Genomic DNA, 22,148 nt, shown 5'->3' with positions numbered 1-22,148 from the left:
AGCTTTCCCCCTTCTGAGCTGGGTTGTTCCCTTTTTAACCTTGTCTCCAGTTGGAGCATTCTCTACAGGGCTGGAGGGGCAGGGCTACCTCGACCCAGTACTGTCCTTTAACCCTTTCTGGCCCAGTGTGAGGTTTGTATATGCCATCAAACACCTTCCCCTTCAGACCCTGAGCTGTGGTGTCCTGGAGTTAGTTGGTGTCCCCAGCATCCTGTGAAAAGAAGTTCTTATTTTCCGTACCTAAATTAATGGAGATATTTTATCTCCTAGAACTGGAAGGGACCTTGAAAGATCATCAAGTCCAGCCCCCTGCCTTCACTAGCAGGACCAAGTACTGTTTTTGCCCCAGACCCCTAATGGGCCCTCTCAAGGATTGAACTCACAACGCTGGGTTTAGCAGGCCAATGCTCAAACCACTGAGCTATCCCTCCCCCCTTATGCACCACCTGGAAGCTATATGGCTGTAGCTGTGACCATGAAAGCTTATGCCCAAATAAATGTGTTAGTTTCTAAGGTGCCACAAGGACTCCTCGTTGTTTTTGCTGATACAGGCTATCCCTCTGAAATCTGTATCTCAAAATAGCACCCTGGAATCACTGATATTATTATGATATGTTTTGTACAAAGTATGCCTTATGAGGTATCATTTAAGAAGTCATGATCTGTTAAACATTACTAGCCTGTTGAATTATGTTACCATTGTATGTAAAGTTATGAAGTTTTGCTATGTGTGTGTTACTGAAATCCGTTGTGAATCCGGGAGATGCCCACAGCTGGCCTTTTGGTGGCAACAAAGGATCAACTAACACCTCCAAGACAGATTTACATTAGGACTAGCCAGACATGGTTGATGGCCCATTAAGGAGAATCCATTCTCCCAGTGGGCCCCTCCCAAAGCACTTAGACAATGGAGGCCCAGTGTCTCAGCAGGGCACATAGGACACATGACCCCCTAACTCGAAGTTTGAGACAGTACTTTCCATGCATATAGATTGGGCGGGGGGGGGGGAGGTGTTACAAACTGGAGTCTGACATCAGCCCAGGGCCTCTCTCCTCCCACATCTACTCTGAAGGTGACAAGAACGTTGGGAAGACAAAGACTTTGAACTGGGGAGATTGGTCCCAGGCCGAGCAGAGAATTCAGCCTGTGTATAAAAATTCTGAGCTGTTTTTATAATGGCTAGTGGGATGAGAAACTGCTTGAGTCAAATCTTGCTTGGACTGAAAGTTTAGAATTTAGACCTCAGTTTTATTTTTTATTTCTCATGTAGGTGTCATGTCCTTTATGCCTACACTTATAATCACTTAAAATCCATATTTCTGTAGTTGTTAAACTTATTTTAATGTTTTATCCTTAGCAGTGAGTTTGTCTAAAGTGCTTGGGAAATCTGCTCAGATTACAAAGGCTGGTGCATGTCCACTAGCCTTTGAAGTGGCAAATTAATTAATGAGCTTGCATTGTTCAAGAGAAGATTTTGAGCAGTGTACGATGGTGTACTTCAGGGGTTTAAGGCTGGAGGAATTTTCTGGTGTCTCCCTCTGTATAGTTCATGAGGGGCTTAGAGAGCACTCATGCAATTTAGTTGGGTGTTGTTGGTTGAGTGACCACAGCACCTGGAAGGGTTTACTGCTTGTCACTAGTATGGCATTGTAAGACACTGCTCAGGGAGGAGTGTTAAGGGGGCACAGGAGTCCCACAGTTCCATGCTGTACCCCAGGGATCCGTCACAATCACCTGGAAGCTAATGGCTGTAGCGAGAGATACCACTGCATAATGTGTGGGCTATGGTCCTTCATTGAGTTCCACCAGGAGAGTGGTGCATGGTCAGTTATTAGGCATAAGAGCTGCCCACACAAGTAATATTGTAGGTTATCAATAGCCCATTTTACCCTTCTCAATGACCAAGTAGGCTACCTCCTGTTGGAACAACTTCCTGCTAAGATGGAGAGCAGCATATTCTTCTCCTCTGAATTCCTGAGATAACACTGCCCTGAGTCTGACATCAGAGGCATCTGTTTGGAGAATAAAGGACTTCAAGAAGTCTGGGTAGGATAGAGCTGGTTCCTGGGTCAACTGGTCTTGAAGTGCCCTAAATGCCTCATCACAGCTATTGGTCCACCAGACTCTTTTGGGGCCGTCAAAAGGGCAGTGATGGTGGCAAAGTTTGGGATGAACCACTGATAGTACCCCACTAATTCCCAACACTGCCAAACTTGCCTCTTGGTGGAAGGGATGGGGCAGCCCATTAGGGCATGGACTTTGTCCACCAAAGGTTGTAGCTGTCCCCATCCCCCAGCATGCCCTACATAGATGATGTTACATTATCTGATTAAAATATGACTATATAGATCATTGTTGCAACCACTGTTATATATTTGCAGCAAATCTTGTATAAAGGTTGTCAAGTGAGGTGTCTATGAAAAGGTTATGATTTTCTGGTTATGGTTACGCTATGTGTATGCATGTATCATTTTTGTATTTGAAGGTATAAGTATTGGCTCTATACCTGGATTTCAAATGTTTGCTTCTGGGGTAACGCCCACAAGGTAGCTAGCCTGTTGGAGGGACTATTCAAATTGAGTGGCCCATCGAAAGAACATTTAACTGACAATGGACCATGGGAGACACCTATCTACACTTAACAGAATTTTGCTGTGACTAGGCATAATGCATGGACATGGGACTTGCCCATGTGACTCCAAACTCCATCGTGTTGCTGTAATTTTCCACAGTAGGAACAATGGGATGGTCTCCACATGGCAAAAGCTATATAAGACCCAGGAAACACCTCCATTTTGTCTTCAATCCTGCTTACTTCTGGAGGAACTTTGCTACAAACTGAAACTCTGAACAGAGGACTGAATGACCCATCCAAGCTGTGGATGTATTCCAGAGACTTGACTTAAGCCAGCAGTTTATTCTATCACTGCTACAAGCCTGAACCAAGAGCTTTGCAATTACTGTATATAATTGATTCTTTTAAGTAATTTAAACTCCCTCCTTTCTTTTTATAAATAAACCTTTAGATTTTAGATACCCAAAAATCATGCTGATGCCAATCCTTTAGTAAGATCTAAATTATATATTGACCTGCGTGTGTGGCTGGTCCTTTGGGATCAGAAGAACCTATTATTTGATGAGACTGGTTATAAAGAACCACTCATCTCTAAATCCAGTGTTTTTGGTGGTGACATAAGAACTGGAATGCCCAAGGAAATTGCTTTTATGACTTCTTGTTAGCCAGTGTTGTGAAACAGGAGTTTACTTTTGTTGCTGGTTTGGTATAGCCTATGGGGGATTAGCCACCAGTCTTGGGATATATCTGCCCTATTTCTCAGCAGTTCGTCCTGAATTTGGCATCCTGAGTTGTGACCCAACGAGGCACGGTTACAGATGGCTTCTTGGGTGGCCAGTCAACACTTGCTTGAGTTGGCCATCAAATCTGCCTCCCTGAGAACCCATAATATTGCAACCATATGCTTCATATATTTTTGGTCCAGCTCTTGCTGTAGATGATGATATCATCATTGTAGGTGGCCACGTATATGCCATGTGGCCATAACACTCGGTCTATCCGATGCTGGAAAGTGGCTGAAGCCCCATAAAGTCCAAAGGGCATCATTTCAAACTAGTATAACCCCCACAGTGTGGGGAAGGCAGTTTTTTCTTTAAATTAGGTGTCCAGGGGATTTGCCAGTATCCCGTCATGAAATCGAGGGTGGCTATATACTTAGCAGCCCCCAGTTTTTCCAGTAGTTTGTCAACCCTAGGCATGGTGTAAAAGTTGAATTTTTAAATTGCATTCATTTTCCAGAAGTCAATACAGAACTGTATTGACGCCTCCGTGGATGTGCAGAACTTAAATCCTTCTCTTATGAACATACAGACCCCCACCTATTCTCGATGTCTCCAGAGTACATTATATCCTGGTAGACTGAACACAGTTTACTTATGCCACGCTTCTTGCACACATTACATCAGGCTTTTTCCCCATTTCAAAGATGGCTTTCTTAAATTCCTGTCCATGCATTATTAAACTATGCGCATTCCAGTAAAGGCTCATTAAGACCACGTTATTTAAGCTGTATTATTGCTCTCATTTAAAATTGCGTGAATGTGGTCTATCTTTAGATATATTTCTGCTGCTTTTGTTACAATTTTAATCATTTCATTTTTTCCCCGTCTGCAAGGTGCAATTACTTTTGTAATGAACACTATGAGTTTCTTTTCAAGTAATACAGCATTTCTCATTCTTCTCAGTCTCCTTCTTGACCACAAATGTGTTCTGCTGGCCTGAACATCATTTCTTTTACTTGAGAATTTTTCTTTTTCCTGCAGTGCATATCTTATGGTAGCCTCCACATATGATACTTTTGGAATAATGTTAATTTTTTTAATTTAATTTCTGTAGCTTGTTCTGCTACTGCACATTCTTTATAAGCTGCAATGTGCTTTCCCCTGCAATTGCTGCGTTTAGGTTCTGTTCCTTCTCTACACAGTTCTCCTAAGAAAATTTTTTCCCCCCTCCACATTTACTGCCCCTCACTGTTCCCTTACAAATGACTGCCGCACGTCCAAACCTATGACAAGTATAGCACTTCACAGGAGGAGAATATATGGTTTCTACCAGAAAGACTGGTACCTCATTTGGAACCTATCCAGCAGTGTCCCACCTTTAAGTATTATGCATAAGGCCATAGATGGCTGGTTTTCTCCCTCTCGCCTACTAAGTATATGTTTAACAAACAATACTTTATCTTCCCTGGTATTTTTTTTTAATCTCCTCCTCAGACAATTCTAGTAGCACTCCCTACATAGCCCTTCTTGCTTCTGTCTGGAATTTAGGCAGTTGACAAGCAAGTTTCATTTTCCCGAAGGATACAATTTTAGCAAGTTTTTTTTCCAGCTTGCTCTTTATGTGTACATTCAATCAATAGATCTCCATCCTGCATTCTTTTAAGTCCTTGTATGTCACCAACACTGCTTTAATCCAGTCTGCCATTTTCTCCTATTTTCACATCTTCTGTCACTGATTTGACAATTTATAAAATGTTGACTTTTATCTTTTTTTTTTTCCCCTATGTATTCCTTCTTCAAATCATCACATATCAAGTCTTTTTTTTTTTTAATTTTTCCTGATCGGAGACCAGTCCTCAGTCCCTGCTTCTTCTCCTTCACAGTCCAAGGTAACTTTCTCTTTCCCCCAGTATCTCCACTGGCATTTTGCATTTGGTCTGGTTTCAACTGGGGGCCAGTTGCAGCCAGCCCAGCTGCCAACAGCTATGTCCAGCCTCCACCTGCCAGCCCCAACTCCAACATCTCTGACCAGCCACCACAATGGCTTCCAGCTCAGTCCAGTCAATTCAGCCTCAGCTCCAACTCAGCCAGTCCCCTCAGTCCAAACAACCCAAGTGCCAGTCAGTATTCTTTTCAGCCAGCCTCAGACCAGTTTTGCCTCCTACTGTTCTCACTTCCTAGCTTTATAATCGTGTCAAGCTGTCTGGAGTGGCTCAGGAGCATGAGGACCAACCTCAGGGCAGACTGTTAAAAAAGCAGGGCACACCTCAAATTGGTTGTGCATCTTAGATTTCACCAACCAGTAATCAAGTGTGAACTCCTCATGCATTACAACAGCCTTAACATGAAGTCAAAGACAGTCTCTTTGGGTAAGCTTGCCTTTGGGATAGATGGTCCTTTACCCCAAAAATCACAATGTTCAAGTCACTCCCAAGCCCAAAGGACCAGTCATTTACCCCATGTCAGTTGCACCCTAGATCTTACACCAAGGACAACGCTTGTAGCCAATTGGATAATATATTAGTTAAATATATTTCATTAAGAAATAAGCTATTTATGAGGTTATAGCAAGTAAGCATACACACACAAATGAGTTACAGCCTCAGGCTTCAAAAAGTGATAGTAGCTCCTGTGACATGCAAGCTGTGGGGGTCCTTTAGGGCTAACGGAGACTATGCATCTGGGGATCCCTTGCTTATGCTTAGAAATCATTACCACTCAGACTCCAAGCAACATAAAGAGATATAGTTCCTTCTTGCCAAGGATTTTTATTCCCTTTCCTTAGAGTTCAAGCTGATGGGACAAGTCCACCTGTACATCTCCCCTTCATGGGCATGGGGGAGGCAATCAGCAAAGTCTTTTGTCCTCTGACACTCTTGTCTGGAGTCTGTGGGCCTTCTTTGGTTGGGCAGATGACACCTCTTATGGAAAACCAGTATTTCACTCTTGGTAATGTTTCTCTCCTGGCTGTAGAGCTTTACAGTTGCAGATAAAACACTTATAATATCTATATCCCATGGTAAGAAGTAGTATTTAAGTGAGATTAATGCATGCAGCAATTTACAAGCATTTCATAAAGTCTAAACACATTTTTACAAATCCAATACCTATTTTAACAATACTAACACAAAGGTGAACCAGACTGGTTTCCAGCTATACATCTGTAGTATTCAGTGAGCTGGCACCTAATCTGCCAGTGTTACAATTCTATCCTAGCTCCTCCATCCATCTTCTAATATTGGGCCTCATCAAGTCCTGGCTCCCCTCCAGGTGCAGTATATAAGGTTAGTTGCCCCTTTTGGTCCACATTAATCTGCTCAGGGCTTGTGTCGTGTGAACACTGCATAACACTATGGCAGTTTCCTGCAAAATCTTTGGAAGATCTGACTTAAGTTTATGTATGATTGTAGGCCAGGGATTGTTTGTAATTCCCACAGGGAGAGTGACCACAGCTCCTCCAGGAACTAAGAAGTGGGGGGTGATTACGCAAATTCTTTCAGGCAGTAACATCTTCAGAAAAGTTAGGGTTACCATTCGTCCGGATTCCCCTGGACATGTCCAGCTTTTTGAACTAAAAATAGCGTCCGGGGGGAATTTGTAAATGTCCGGATTTCCCCTCCCCCACCCCCCCATGCAGAGCGCGCGGGGCTAACAGGGCAGCCGGCCAGATGGTGCCACTTACATGGGGCTCCGACAGCCAGAGAGAGCCCGTCCTCCGCCTCCACTGCAGCAGAGATCACTCCCTCCCTCCCTCCCTGCATTCACAGATCGCCTCCGGCAGTCTGAAGCTCCTCCCCCGCTCCCCAGCATGCAGGGACGAGAGACGTTAGGCAAAGGCCAACAACAAGGGGGCCAGGGGGTCGGAGAAGGGGCAGGGAGGTTTTGGAGGGGGCAGTCAAGAGACGGGGGGGTTGGGAGTTCGGGGGGGTGGGATAAGGTTTTGGGCAGTCAGGGTACAGGTAAGGGGTAGGGTCCTGGGGGGCAGTTGGGGGGGGTCTTAGGAGGGGGCAGTTAGGGGACAAGGAACAGGGAGGCTTAGGTAGGGGGTGGGGTCCTGGAGGGCAGTTAGGAGCAGGGGTCCCAGGAGGGGGCAGTCAGGGGACAAGGAGCGGGGGGTGGCTTGGGAGTTCTGGGGGAGGGGCTGTCAGGGGGCAGGAGTGGGGAGAGGGATCGGAGCAGTCAGGGGACAGGGAGCAGAGGGGTTTAGATGGGTCGGGAGTTCTGGGGGGGCTGTCGGGGTGGAGAGTGGTTGGATGGGGTGTGGGAGTCCCAGGGGTCTGTCTGGGGGTGGGGGTGTGGATAAGGGTTGGGGCAGTCAGGGTACAGGTAGGGGGTAGGGTCCTAGGGGGCCAGTTAGGATGGGGGGAGGGTCTCAGGAGGGGGCAGTCAGGGGACAAGAGACAGGGAGGCTTAGGTGGGGGTGGAGTCCTGGGGGGCAGTTAGGGGCAGGGGTCCCAGGAGGGGGCAGTCAGGGGACAAGGAGCGGGGGGAGGGTTGGGGGTTCTGAGGGGGGGGAGTGGGAGGGACAGGGGCGGGGCTAGGGCAAGACAGGGGCGGGGCTAGGGCAGGGCTCCTCCCGTCCTCTTTTTTGCTTGCTGAAGTATGGTAACCCTAGAAAAGTACCACCACCTGCAGAAACTCTGCTTCAAACTAGATTCCCCAGAGACCAACAGACAAAGAAAGGACTTTTAGATTAAAAAAAAACCCCTGAGTTTAAACTGTCTTAGGGTCTTCTTTCTAATCCAGCAAATACATAGGACCTTCTGTCCAAGGGGGCAATCCTTATGGAAGACTTAGAAGGACTGACACCTGCCAGAACTCAAGGTTGGAGTTGGGGTAATCTCAGATAAGATTTTTATCATGTGTAGGTTCTTTTATTTTTAAATATTTTTCGCTGTAATGCTTTCACTTTAAGAGTAAATGTACTTGCTCAGAAAGGGCTGCGTGGTAACTTACAACTGCACAATTATGTTTATAGCCTCTGAGGAGAAAGCAAAGCACAGTTGCAAGTGTGTTTAGGCTTGCTGGAGAACTACAGTGTAGGCAGGGAACTGTGCAGCCTGGAAAAACCCTGGGTAGGAGGAAGAGAGAAATAGGTCTCAACCCTCAACCAAGAAAGGTGATGGTTGAGGAGCTGGCAGCCTAAATGTGTGCCTAGCTGGACCATGAGGGTGAAACACAGGTGCAGTTGCTCTGAACTGTGATGCTGTGTTCCTATGATGTATTATCTCACTATAAAGTTAATAAACTCTCATCTTCTCTTATTTTTCAGTTCATATGTTAAAGTGCTACTAGGAGCAGCAAATTAGAAGTCCAGGTTGGATGCCATAGGTAGACATTTGAAAGGTGATGCAGATCTTTACTACCTCATTGCTAGACAAAAGCCATGATAGTTAAAATTGTGTATGTTATTATCATGTTTGCTTTCTTGAAACTAATTTTTCTGAGCTACATTCACTTTTAAAGCAGGAAATATATATATGAAATTAATTGGACCTGTACTCTTGCATGAGAAATCCTGGGCCTAAAAGACCATGACCTATTTTTGTGAGGGATCCAAGCTAATCATTTGGTCAAATGTTTATCACAACCAGCACTGTAGAACCAAACAGCAGGATTTACTACTTGCTCACATGCTGAAGAAGCTTAATTAAAATATCTAACTATTGCCAATGAAGATGAGAAATTGCAATAGCTCAGACAAAATTACTCTTCAAAAGAGAACAGGTTTTGTGATTTAAAATCTCAAAGTGGCCTGGAAGAATAAAATTAAAATGGGCTCTGTGGAAGTGCCTGGTTGGGGGAGTTTATTTGTGTTAAACTGTCTTTAGGGATATGCTGTCTCATGACATCCCAATATTAGGGGCTTTCTTATATATGCAGCTGTACCCCTCCCCCTGAAAAGTGTCCTGGCTGTTCACACTCGCTCTCTGGTCACCCCAGTCTCGCTGCCTGTTAATTCGCAGCGGGAGGACGCAGAGCCAGCCCGGGGTGAGCGCTTTACAGAGCCAGGAAAATACAAACAACTCATTTCCCTGCTCCAGCCTCTCACACGGAAACAACTGCGCGCCCAGGCAGCCTGATCACTGACAAGCCAGGCAGGTTACAAGCGACCCCGAGAAAACGTCAGCTGCTGCCGGTGTTACACCGACCGGCCTCCCCCTTCCCCACCCCCACAGGGTGTGATCTGCGCTCGCCCTCACCCACTGGCGAGCAAATCCTGTTTCTATAGTAACTGGGCGAGGAGAGGGGTGTGACCCGGAAGTGGTCTCTCAGGCCCCCACCCCACCCTCTCTGAGGGAGGTCAGTGCAGGGTGACGTGTCTGAGCCGGAAAACCGGAAGTCGCAGCTGCTGAGGGAGCTGAGCCGCGATGCCGTTGAGAGACCCGGTACAGGCCGCCAGGCGCCCCCTCCCCGCCCGGTCGCCGCGGCGTGTCCCCGCGGCCATGGGTCTCCCGCGGCGGCTGCTGCTGCCGGTGGCGCTGCTGGCGGCCTGCGCTCCCCGCGGCGGAGCCTTCTACCTGCCGGGCCTGGCGCCCGTCAACTTCTGCGAGGAGGGCAAGGCGACGGAGGAGTGCAAGGTGAGCGGGGGGAAGCCCGGGCCTGGGTCGCGCCTCCGCCTGAGGGTAGGTCCGGCCTCGTCTGCGCCCCACGGTGGGGCTGAACGTGGTTCGCCGGCTGTGGGGCTGGGCAGCGGGGGTCGCTCCCGTGGCCTTGCCCCCTGCCAAGCGGGGCGAGGGCCCTGCGGGAAACCTGCCCGCCCCCCATCCGTGTTTGGGGTGGGGCTAGGGTTGCCACCTCTCCAGGATTGTCCTGGAGTCTCCAGGATTAAAGTTTAATCTTTAATTAAATATTGTCATGTGATGAAACCTCCAGGAATATGGCTAACCACAACTGGTAACCCTAGGCCGGGCTGAGGTGGCCCCTTGCCAGGCACTTCTCTTCCTTAAGGGGGCCTGGATATGTTCTGGGGGACTTCAGCCAGGGCCCTTGGTGCCTCTGTGTCAGCCACATACAAGGTGGCAGTGCAGGTGGCATCTAACGTAGAGCTGGACTCCTTGGTAATTGCCCCTTCTTGGTAAGTGTTAATTATTACATTGTGGTTAAACTAAACAGTACAACCTTTGAGATCTTCCCTCATTTCACTGCAGCTCCAGTCCTAGTGGAACTGGCTGTGCACTGTGAGCTCTCTGGGTGATTGATCCTGGCTACCCTAATGCTCCTGCTGTCAAAGCTCTGCTGGGGTGTGAGATTTCCCCCGAAAAGTTCCTGTGCTCCATGTCTTCTGTAGAATTTTTTCTCCCCTTAATGTGCTGTTGCCACTTCACAATTATTTCTTAGACACTAATGTTGTGCTTGGTGCTTTGCAAGATTGTCCTGAAGTTTGCAGGAATACATCCAACCAAAACAAGCAGCCCTACTTAAGAAGCTTACAATCAGGTGCAATGGGAGACAGCATTTTTACTGGCATGGATTAGTGGTTGGGCTTTGCACTATTTGTGAAATAATAAGCATACCTATGCAGTGATGCAATGCAAAAAATGTACCTGTCACCATTGAATGAGCTGCAGAATTTAATTTTTTAAATGAAACCATTTTATAGCTACTAGGAGTTCAGGGAAGGATGATTATGATGGGGGAATATGTGAACAGCTTATTTTTCCTTTTTATCTGTATAAAGGTCAATGGTGTATTTCATATATATAAAATGTGTGTGTATATGTATTTAAAGATTTTTAACTGTCAAATATTAACACCACAGTGGGGCTCTGATGGAAATGGTGGTACCATGATAAGAGTGAACAGACAGACTACTACTTTAGTGTATTATTCAGGAATATATTTTCAGTTCTGCCTGGTAGTTACTAATTTATAAGGGAATTATGGAACTCTTTTTTTAACCGTTTTATTTTTCTTGATTTGTTTTCTCCAGCTGTCCAACAAAAATTAATGGCATGCTGTATTATTATTCATTGAATTCTTTTATGCATTCCTTTCTAAACTAAATCTTAACAGAAGTTAGTAAGTTAAAGTGATTTTATATATATATAATTTTTTTTTTTACTGGAACTTTCTAAAATACATATATCTGCTTTGTCTCTTCAGCTCTAACTTCATACTAACATCTGTTATCAGTGATCCTCTTTCTGTAAAATTTTTGTTTCATGTAAAACTGTAGGGGGAGATTTATCTTTATTACAAGTTTATGCTGATATAATGAGTTGAAATTACACTGGTCTGTGTTTTGAGATTAGAATAAGCAGACTGAGGAACCAATATAGGTCTAACATAGGTTTAAGGTCCTGTATCTTACAAAGTCACAGGGTTGGAAACTACTGTTTCTTACTTGCTGGGGTATTGGCTTTCTTATGGCATAAAGCACTAGTCCATGGCCCTGCAAGGCTGTTGTTTACAACTGCAATTCTGATGAGCATCTTTTACGTCAAAAATGTACATTTATTTGAGCTGCTGAGAGTCAGTGGGTCAGGGAACAAACACATCCTAGCTGAAGTAATCTTGACATACCCAAATAGAATGTAAAATTAAATTCAAATGGACTGAATAGTTATCACAGAGGTGTAGTAATTTTATATTGTTGATATGCTGTAAAATACAGACCATTAATAACCAGTTCATAAGGTCTAACAGGTACTTCAGTATGTATCTTTTGTAGCATATCTGTAGTTGTCAAAATATGGTAGGTCTTCTAAATATGTTGTAAAGCAGGACTGTGCCATGAAGAGTTTACTATCTGAGACCCCAAGCCTCTAAATAACTCTCTAGGCAGACCCCTTTGTCATAATGTGGAACCCAGGCTCCATGCAATTCAGGGGTCTGACCACATAGAGTGATTTAGAAGATTGTGATCAAAATCACTATTAAATGTTACCAGTCCAAAGATAACCTACTTACCTATCAAAAAGATGAAATATTGCATAGTTGATCTAAATAACCAATATGCACCCTAAGGGCTTGGGGAAAGAATTCATGGCCCCCGAAGATTTCTTTGCTTCCCTTCAGAAAAATGACTTTCTGACAGGGAAGCAAAGGGAAGCTGCAAGAGCAGTCATGTACCACTCCCTAGCAGTGCTGGTACATCATTTCTGGCATCAGGAGTAGCCAGCGGAGAGGTAAATCACCGTGGGGCTGGAGACACGCCAGCCAGTGGCTCCTACCCTGAGCTGGGATCAGCTGCTAGTCCTGTCTGGGCTGGAAGCAGGAGAAGATGGGGCTTCCTCTTCCCCTGCAAGGAGTGGCTGAGGCTGTGTCAGACCCACCCTCAGAAACCTTACCCAGCTGCAGGAAGCTCAGCATTCTACCCTGCTTCCTGCCTCCATTGTGCCTCACTTGTGGGGGGAGGGTTCACTGTATGGGGAGCTGCTCCCCCAGCACCCAACCCCAAGGCATCTGGACCTCCCATACCCAGACACCTCTGCCAAGCCTCACCCAGTACATCCAGAATCCCCCTAGCCCTCCTTACCTGAACCCCCACCCCTGCACCCAGACCACCCCCCATTGAGCTCCCTGCACTCAAATCACCACCCACTGCCCCATCCTGAGCCCGTACACCCAGACCTCCATGCTGCTGACCCCCAAGTAGTTGCATCCAGCCTTCCAGCCCACCAAGTCCCACACCCAGACCCCTCCACTGAGCCCCAACCACCTTCACCTGGAAGCCCCTGCAGATCCCATTGCCCCTGCACCTGGAACCCCACAATGAGCCTCTGTGCATCCAGATCCCTCCACACCAAGACCCCCAACTGAGCTGCCTGCACCCAGATAGTCTCACACAGAATCCTCTCATCCCACATCTGGATCCCCACACACTGAGCCCCTCCACACTTGGATCCTGCTTGGTTGAATCTGCCTGCCCCACATCTGGTGCGCCTGGCACAGAGGGGAAGGGACCCAGGGTGTTTCTGGGGCAGGCCCAGGCCTTGTGCTGTGTCAAGGTCAGGTGCAGCCTCACAGCTGAGTCCGTGTCTGGGGGGTGGCGGGGGTGCAGGGTGATCTCCCACCTTCATGGGAGCCAGTGGCCTGTGCTCACCACTGCCATGCTAGAGCCTCTGCATTTATTTATTGACCAATAAAACTTGAAAAATTCTGCAAACAATATTTTAAAATTCTGCATTTTTGGCACAGAATGCCCTCAGAAGTAATTCTCCAGATGGGCTCCATTTGCAACACTATATTTGAAATTGCTAATAATTTTACTATAGATCTCTGTTAATACCCTACAGTAAAACTAGAACATTATCTTTCATTTAGTTTTATACACATTTCCCATTTGTTTATTCCCTTCATTTCATATTATATAAAAAAACCTACACTGAAAGCATGTTAAGGTTGCAAAGTCAGCGACTAGCAAGTGCCAGAATTAAGGCTGTCCCCAACTTCAATTCTGCACCCTGTATGTTTACTTTGATGCAGTCTTTAGTTACAGAATTGTTACTATTTTTTTCCTCACAGGACCCCTGCTTCATTTTGTGAATGGATAGCTATTCAATATTTCTTTATTCAATGTCTGGTTCTAGGCCTAGTTAAATGCAAACCCTGCACTGAATACGAAATTATGAATTTCCTCTGAGATGTTTATCTGGTGCTGTCACCACAGTGTGCTTCACAAACATTAATACACTTATCTTCCCTGTGAGATTCGATTGGAGTATTCCCATTTTACAGGTGGGAACTGAGGGTCAGCGAAATTAAGGTCAACATTGTCAAAAGTTTCAGAGTAGAGCCGTGTTAGTCTGTATCCACAAAAAGAACAGGAATACTTGTGGCACCTTTAGAGACTGACAAATTTATTTGAGCATAAGCTTTCGTGGGCTACAGCCCACTTCATTGGATGCATGTAGTGGAAAATACAGTAGGAAGATGTGTATATATACACAGAGAACATGAAACAATGGGTGTTACCATACACACTATGAGGAGAGTGATCAGTTAAGGTGTCAAAAGTGTCTACTAATTTTGGGTGCCCAGCATGAGACATCTAGGGCATGGTTTTTCAGAGTATTTAGCATTTTTATAGCACTGCATGTATTCAAGGCATAGCTCCAGTCGACTTCAGTTGGAGTTATGAGTGCTCAGCACTTGTGCATGTCTAATGCTTGGTATCTCAAGGTGGGTACGCAGAAAATGAAGACCACGGAATTAGTGGCATCTGTGAACATTTTGGTTTGTGAGTTGCCCAACATCACATAGGACCTCTGCTTATTGCAGGAATAGAATCCAGTTTTCCAAAGTGGCATTCAGCTTCCTTAACCAGGAGGCCATCCTTTCACTTACTGTATTCCCCTGCTTCATTCACTACACATCTTCCAATTTCTGCAAACAGCCTAATTGACTATCCAACTATTCATTCCCAGAGTGTCATCTAATCTGAACGCTGAATGAGGCAGGGATACAGGCTGGATAGGTATGTTATTATGTAATAAGACTTCCCATACAAGGAAGTGGAATTAAGGGTGCACAGACAACCTTAATTTTGGCACTTCCTAACTTTTTTGAGTTCTTGACTTTGCAACCGCAATGTTCTTTTAACATAGTCTGTCTACATTGCCCCTCAGTTCAGACTACAGGGTGTGAATAGCAGTGTGCTGAAGTGCTGCGCTGTAACTCTCCCGTGCGGATGCTGCGAGTGCAAACATAAAGGTCCCTTGTTCACACTAATGTAGTTGTGTTTGAAGAGGCGAAGTTCACATGGGGGATTTACATCTCAGCACTTTGGTATGTGCCCTTGTAATCTGAATTGTAGAACAGTGTAGACATACCTGTAGTTTCTTGTTTGTGAATTTCCTAATTTAAAAAAAAAATGAAGAAAAGAAATTGTGTTGTGAATACGCCATTTGGGTCATCAGTAGGTTTCAGGTGTTCAGATCCACAGCATAGATCTCTAACTGGTAGCATTAGTAGGCTGCTATCATCTGTGTGGACGAGCACTAGAGAGGAGATGTGACACGCTTTGCCTGTGAACTTCACAGCTATTTGCTGACGGCAAAGAAATATTGAGACTCAAGTCTCCTGGGTTCAATTCTAGGTTCTGTAGGGGGGAATGTGCTCTAGTGGCCACCCACCTTTCTGCTTCTACTCCTGTCTCTCCTCTTAACTATTTACCTCCCAGCTTCTGCCCATGCTCTCCCTTTATCTTTCTTTCCAGGCTTAAATTCTTGCCCCTTTGCATTCCAGTGTGGCTGCTTTCTCCTCATCTTCAATGCCTGGGTGCCAGCTGGGAGAAGATTCAGAGCATAGGGTAGAGCAGGGCTGGGCAAATTATGGCCGGTGGGCCGGATCCGGCCCGCCAGCCGTTTTAATCCGGCCCTCAAGCTCCCGCTGGGGAGCAGGGTCTGAGGCTTGCGCTCTGACGCTCGGATTGGGGGTCGTTCCATGTGGCTCCCGGAAGCAACGGCATGTCCCTACCTTGGCTCCTACACATAGGGGCAGCCAGGGAGCTCCGCTCCGCACGCTACCCCCCCCAACCACCGCCCCTGCATCTCCCATTAGCCAGGAACCTCAGCCAATGGGAGCTGCAGGGGCGGCGCCTGTGGATGGGGCAGCTCGCAGCAGAGGCACCTGGCTGTGCCTCCATGTAGGACCCGAAGGGGGGACATGCCGCTACTTCCTGGAGCTGCTTGAGGTAAGTGTTGCCCGGAGCCTGCAGCCCTGACCCTCCCCCCAGCCCTGATTTCCCCCCCTTCTGCCTTCGGTCCCAGCCTGGAGCACCCTCCTGCACCCCAAATCCCTCATCCCCAGAGCCTGCACCCCCAGCCGGAGCCCTCACCCCCCTTCCACATTCCACCCTCTCCTGCCGCAGCCCCCTCCTGCACCCCGAACTCCTCATTTCAGGCCCCACCCCAGAGTCCATACCCCCAACCAGAGCCCTCACCCCCCTCCCGCACCCCAACTCCAATTTCATGAGCATTCATGGCCCACCAGACAATTTCTATACCCAGATGTGGCCTTTGGGCCAAAAAGTTTGCCCACCCCGGGGTAGTCTCTCTTTGGCATATGTGAAGTCTGCTCAGTGTGTAGGAGCTGTGAGGGGATGGAGCATGGTCAGTACAGATGGAATCTGCAGAGAATTTAGCTGCCACATTCTAACAAACCTTTACTGAGTGTGTGTGATCTGTGATTCTTACCCCTTCTCCCCCCCCCCCCCCATCCTCTAGCGGCTTCTAGCTTGGCCAAACTTGGGGGAGTTTTTATGGGAATGGCAAAAGGAGCAGGCCTCCTACCAAATTTGATGTTCCTGCTTGCAAGCAGCTTTTCAGTGAAACTTTTGTAAGAATTTCTTTAACATGGGCAAAACAATGTACTTTTTCTGTGCCACATTCTTGGAAATGTCTGGTGTTACGTTGAAACTTTAAACAAACAAACAGGAAAAACAAAGCCCCAATCTCTGCCTCTTGCAGACACCTAGAATGGAATTTTTTAGCTCAAATGGTTAGTTTGGCAACGTTTTATAAGTACATCTCTAGCCCGATATAACGTGACCTGATATAACACGAATTCGGATATAACGCGGTAAAGCAGCACTCTGGGGGGGGGGAGGGGGAGGGTTGTGCACTCCGGTGGATTAAAGCAAGTTAGATATAACGCGGTTCCACCTATAATGCGGTCAAAATTTTTGGCTCCTGAGGACAGCGTTATATCGAGGTAGAGGTGTACCTGAAAACAGGGTCTTATAATGCAAAGTGTTGGGCAGCCTTAGCTATGCGCAGTGCTTCTAGGTCAGTCTATAATCATACGTGTTCTTTTAAGGGTTTATTCAGCAAAACCTGTCTATGTTGCAAATTTTACTTCTTCCTGTATGTTTCATGTAATTTGTTAGTGAGATTGGTTTAACTAAGCAGTTAAATCAACATATATTTGTCATTCTAATTCAGAGGTACCATTCTTGATCATGATTTTTTGCTCTCTTGAACTTTGTGTAGTCACAGCTGTGCAGAGTGGATATGAAATGCTGTCTTTCTGTGATATCGGAGTGTTTTACATCCACTTTGGGCAAGTGTAATTAAATACAAGGTGCAAGGCAACTTTTTTTGTAACTTTGATAGTGGTCATTAAACTCAACCCCAAGTCATACCTACTGGCATAATTTAGTGTAACTTTGCTAATTGTCTCTTAACTTTTTCAGTCTGTGATAGAGCTGTTTGTGAACAGGCTTGACTCTGTGGAATCTGTTCTTCCCTATGAATATACTGCGTAAGTGTACTAAAGTTTGTTATGTGTAACTTCATTTGCCAGCTCTTGCAAAAGGCAGTCTCTGGATGGTTTTCTGAAAACGTTGTGAATAGAGATCTAATTTCTAGCATTTCTCCAGTGCATAGAAACCATTTATTCTGTTGAACAGGTTCCATTTGCGACTATTTTGTAACCTAAACTATATTTGTGAATACTGTTAATTAGAAAAGAATTTTTACTTTCTAGTGCTAGTAGTCATTCTGTAGGTCAAAGCACTGCTGCTGTCTTGATTAGCCTGCAGCCAGATGAGTTAAAATTGTAGTGATAAATGATATGGGATGGGGATAGCCACAATTATTTTAACGAAGTATTACTTTAAACACTTCCCTGCTATGTATCTTACTAGTACAGGATGGAAAATGTGTGCAAAGTGTGTTAATGCCATCACTTCAAAGAATGCTGCAGTGATTATTATCGAAGGGGTTAAGTGTTAGTTATCTTTGCATTTTAATGGATGCAAGTATGGTGTATTGTGATTCAGCCATGGCAATTCTGGGAATTTCCCAGCTAAATCCAGTGGTCAATAAAAGCATAATAACTTCAATTTTAATTGGTTACCATGTGCCAAAGGGTCCTCCATATATATTTTCAAGTAGCAGTCCAGTGTTGTCCTTTCTTAAAGCCGTTATAGATTTCTAAATGTGTAGATTTCATAAATTCTGGGTTAAAATCCTAATGTGTACACTGACCTTCCAGTGCATTTAAGGAAATGTATTATTAAAGTATCTGTGTTCAGTTTAAACTGAATTCTGAAATATTTGAAAGAGGCACTTTTAAAATCACAGGTGTTGATTTTACTCCTAGAGTCGCTCAGATTTTGGTAAGAAATCACTGAACTCTGACCAAAAAAAAAAAAAAATATGTTGCGGGTGTTTGTCTTAGTTTTGGCTGGCTTGGAAAATTAGTCTGTTTTTGTACTATGTTTGCATTTCAATCCTTGATTAAAGCTTGCATATTCTCTAATTTAGGTTTGATTTTTGCCAAGCAGCAGATGAGAAACGTCCATCTGAAAATCTTGGTCAAGTATTGTTTGGAGAGAGAATAGAACCATCACCATATAAGGTTTGTGCTCTGCTAAAGGGTTTTCTGCAAGATAAAACAGAAAATTTGAAAGTCAATAAATTAAACAGTTGTTCCTGATTTAAATATATGTAATTAATAGAAATTTGTGAACATAATCGAAAATTAAAATTCATGCTTATCAGTCAGATTTTTTGGATGGTTTTCTTTCTGAATGTTGTGTGGTTTTTTTTTTTAATAGCATTATGTGAAAGAAGGTATAACATGTCTAGGGTATAGATAAAATTGTGTATGCGGGGATCTGTGTGTGACACAATTCCGTAGCTGTGGTATTCATTCTTTGTGCTCCTGAATCTGTATAATTAAATTTTTTAGCCCTTATGGTTGTAGAGAGAATCTTGAAAACTTGAATCAAGTTTAAACTGAAGAGATGTTGTATTCCTGTATTTCAGAGAGCCTGAAACAATAGCTCTGAGGGATGTGAACGGTTCTGTTAAACTCTGGCAGGATCTTGTGGATGCCACTTCTGTTGAGCTGCAGAATTTGGCAAATATCTGAAATATCCCAAGTTCAGGCTTTTTTATTTTTTTTTATTTTTTAAGAATTTGTCATTTTGTTGAAAGGTCTCCTTTTCCTGCTGGGACCTGCCTGCATCTGACTCTTGCTCTCCAGCGTTCCTCAAAGGAGGCATTGTTTGAATTACAGTGAATGCTCTTACATTGTTTCATGGAGCTAGGCATTTGGGGGTCAGGAACCCAGAGCAGGAGTCCTGCTTGCAGCTGTAGAGTGGATAAACTATCAGTGTAGGTTCTGACCTACTTGGTCAACGCTGCCACTGCTCACATCCATGGAACATTAAATAAAAAGTCTAAAATCATTGATGAAAACAGTCAACGAATCTTACATCAATGTATATTTTTCAGTATTGAGGGTGTGTGTCTGTCTCTGCGAGGAAGGTAGGAATAGAATATATTATTGCAAGGGAGTCCAGGGATTCTTACTGTAGAGTACACACAACCTTGATTGCTATATTTTAAAAACAGTATGTGATGATAAAGAAACATACAAAATACCAGGGTGTTAGGGTTGTCCGCTTGTGGGTTAACCACATAATTATAATACATTAAGTTTTTATGGGATATATTTTGTTTAGTATAATTTCTGTATAGAACAATACAGATTCTGTTGAAAGACTATTCAACTCAAATCCTGTCTCATTTTCTTAGTTTACCTTTAAGAAGGAAGAGAAATGTAAATCTGTTTGCACAAAAGTGTATGACACAAAAAAACCAGAGGACAAGCAAAAACTGGACTTTTTGAAAAAAAGCATGTTATTGAACTATCAACATCATTGGTAAGTTAATTTTTTTTTAAGATTTAAGATTAAATTGGTTAATTTAGTATGTTTGTATTAATGACTATTGTAAAATGATGGTACAAATTCAGCACTTCATGTTAACTGGTGGAAATCGGAATTCTTTTGGTCTGTTCTCGTGCAGAGGTGGGGTGGGGAATTAATGTCATGTTACTTCTACATGCTACTTTCTCTGCTTTTATTGAAACATGTCACTCATAAATAGAACAGCTGTAAAGCTTATGGTTCTCACTGTACTTTCTGTCTGAAGTCTTCATGCTAAAACAGCGTGATTGTTAGATATGATTATAGGAGAGTCGCATCATACGCAGGGTTCTAAAGTCAGGGCGTAAGGCGCAAATTGCGTATAGTCAAAATTACCCTTGAAAATCCCTTAAATTGCCCATAAAGTACTGTATACTGTACATGTTTTCAACTCTGTACAGTAATATGTATAATGTATACAGTAATGTACAGCATATAGTAAAGAGTACATATGCAAAATATAATTTGACAATATTTTTAATTACATGAGAGAGAGATGGAAGACTGAAAAAATAAAAAAGGAAAACAGTAAACCTAACCACTCACCATTCATCCTGGATATTCTTGCTAGTCGACAACGACGATAATGGTGATACGATGACTATGACAATGGTGATGTGACGATGATGATTAGTACACCATCTGTATGATGAACGATGAGACGATGAAGATGGGTGCTGTACACACTCCGATGATTAGTCTTCCTCTTCCCCTGACAACACTATTGGGGGGGGGGGTGTCAGGGCTTGATGTTGATCGAGGAGACGGAGGTGACAGAGAGCTTGGGTGACAGAGAGCGAGTCGTAGACGAAGTGGTTGGCTCTGGTTCAGTTCGAGAAGTTGATTGCGTAGGCTCGTCTGCTGCTGGTTGTTTTTTCTTGAAAAATATGGTGATCGGCAACTGTCGCTGTTGTCTCTTGAGCTGCTCAAACATTTCTTGATATGGTCTCAAATCGTCCATAAAATCACATGTAGTATTGAGGCTTCGTTCCATAGAGGGATCGTATTCAGAAATTAAATCATTCAAGTGTTTCGCTGCTTGGAACTTCTGCAAATTTATGAAGATTCCAACTTGCTGGCTCTTCCTGTTCGTCATCGTCAACTTCGTCTTCTGTAGACGATTTTATCATTTCCTCTAACTCTTCGTTAGTCAATGTTTCTCTATGGCCCTCAATTAATTCTTCAATTTCTTCCTCAAAGATGTCAACGAAGCCATCACCACCCACTTGCCTGGCCACCTGAACAATGCATTTCACTTCTTTGTCAATGGTCGGGAAACCTTTAAAATCATTCGCACACCCTTTCCATAGATTTTGCCAACATGCCTTGACTGTTTCAGGCTTGATTGCATCCATTGCCTGTTTAATATAAGTGATGCAAACAGCAATGTTGAAGGACTTCCAACACTCCATCACATTAAGATTGGGATCAGCATCCATAGCGCTACGTATCCGTGAGAATGTAAGCCTCGTGTACGTGGCCTTGATACAGCGAATCACGCCTTGGTCGAGAGGATAGAGGTGGTATTGGGGGGCGGGGGGGGAGAGAGAAAGACAACTTCAACGTCGTTATGCGCAAACCAGTGTGCTTCAGGGTGGCCAGGAGCATTGTCTACGATCAGCAACACTTTAAAGTCCAGTCCTTTCTCTTCAAGGTACCGCTTGACCTCCGGAATGAAACACTTATTTTCATGAATGAAACAATCCAGAAATAATGCTGCCGTCACCCAAGCCTTTTTATTTGATTGCCAGAACATAGGCAGGAGATTTTTGTTCTTGCCTTTTGGGACATGGGGATTTGCAGCCCTGTAGAGCAAACCCGGCTTTATTAAATGCCCAGCCGGATTGCTACAAAACAGTGTCACACAGTCTTTAGCTGCTTTGAAGCCAGGGGCTTGTCTTTCTGATTTTGAAGTGTAAGTGCGGTTGGGCATTTTTTTCCAGAATAGCCCAGTCTCATCAACATTAAAAACTTGTTCCAGAAGATAGCCCTTTTCTTCTATGATTTTCTGTAATTGTTCGGAGTAGGCTTTTGCTGCCTCTTCATTGGCAGATGCAGCTTCACCAGTAGTCTGCACGTTTTTGAGATTGAAGCGGTTCCTAAAACTGTTAAGCCAACCTTGGCTGGCTTTGAATTCCTTCTCATCAGAAGGCTGTCCCTCTTCGGCGGGAGGTTTGAACAGCG

The 22,148-nt window shown here is 44.5% G+C and overlaps 1 protein-coding gene across 1 annotated transcript in view; it reads left to right on the top strand.

The window, feature by feature from the left end:
- The first annotated feature begins 9,591 nt into the window (after positions 1-9,591).
- TM9SF2 (transmembrane 9 superfamily member 2) overlaps positions 9,592-22,148 on the top strand; it is a 62,049-nt gene continuing 49,492 nt past the window's right edge. The window contains exons 1-4 of the mRNA XM_005303892.5: positions 9,592-9,879; positions 17,439-17,506; positions 18,514-18,607; positions 19,792-19,919. Of these exons, the coding sequence (XP_005303949.2) occupies positions 9,670-9,879; positions 17,439-17,506; positions 18,514-18,607; positions 19,792-19,919 (500 nt within the window). The 5' untranslated portion in view covers positions 9,592-9,669. The remainder of the gene's footprint in view (positions 9,880-17,438; positions 17,507-18,513; positions 18,608-19,791; positions 19,920-22,148) is intronic.

This window comes from Chrysemys picta, chromosome 1, assembly GCF_011386835.1.
Source record: "Chrysemys picta bellii isolate R12L10 chromosome 1, ASM1138683v2, whole genome shotgun sequence".
NCBI classification, from domain to species: Eukaryota; Metazoa; Chordata; order Testudines; family Emydidae; genus Chrysemys; species Chrysemys picta.
The sequence above is the reverse complement of the archived record's forward strand: the minus strand, read 5'-3'. Positions and strand labels throughout refer to the sequence as shown.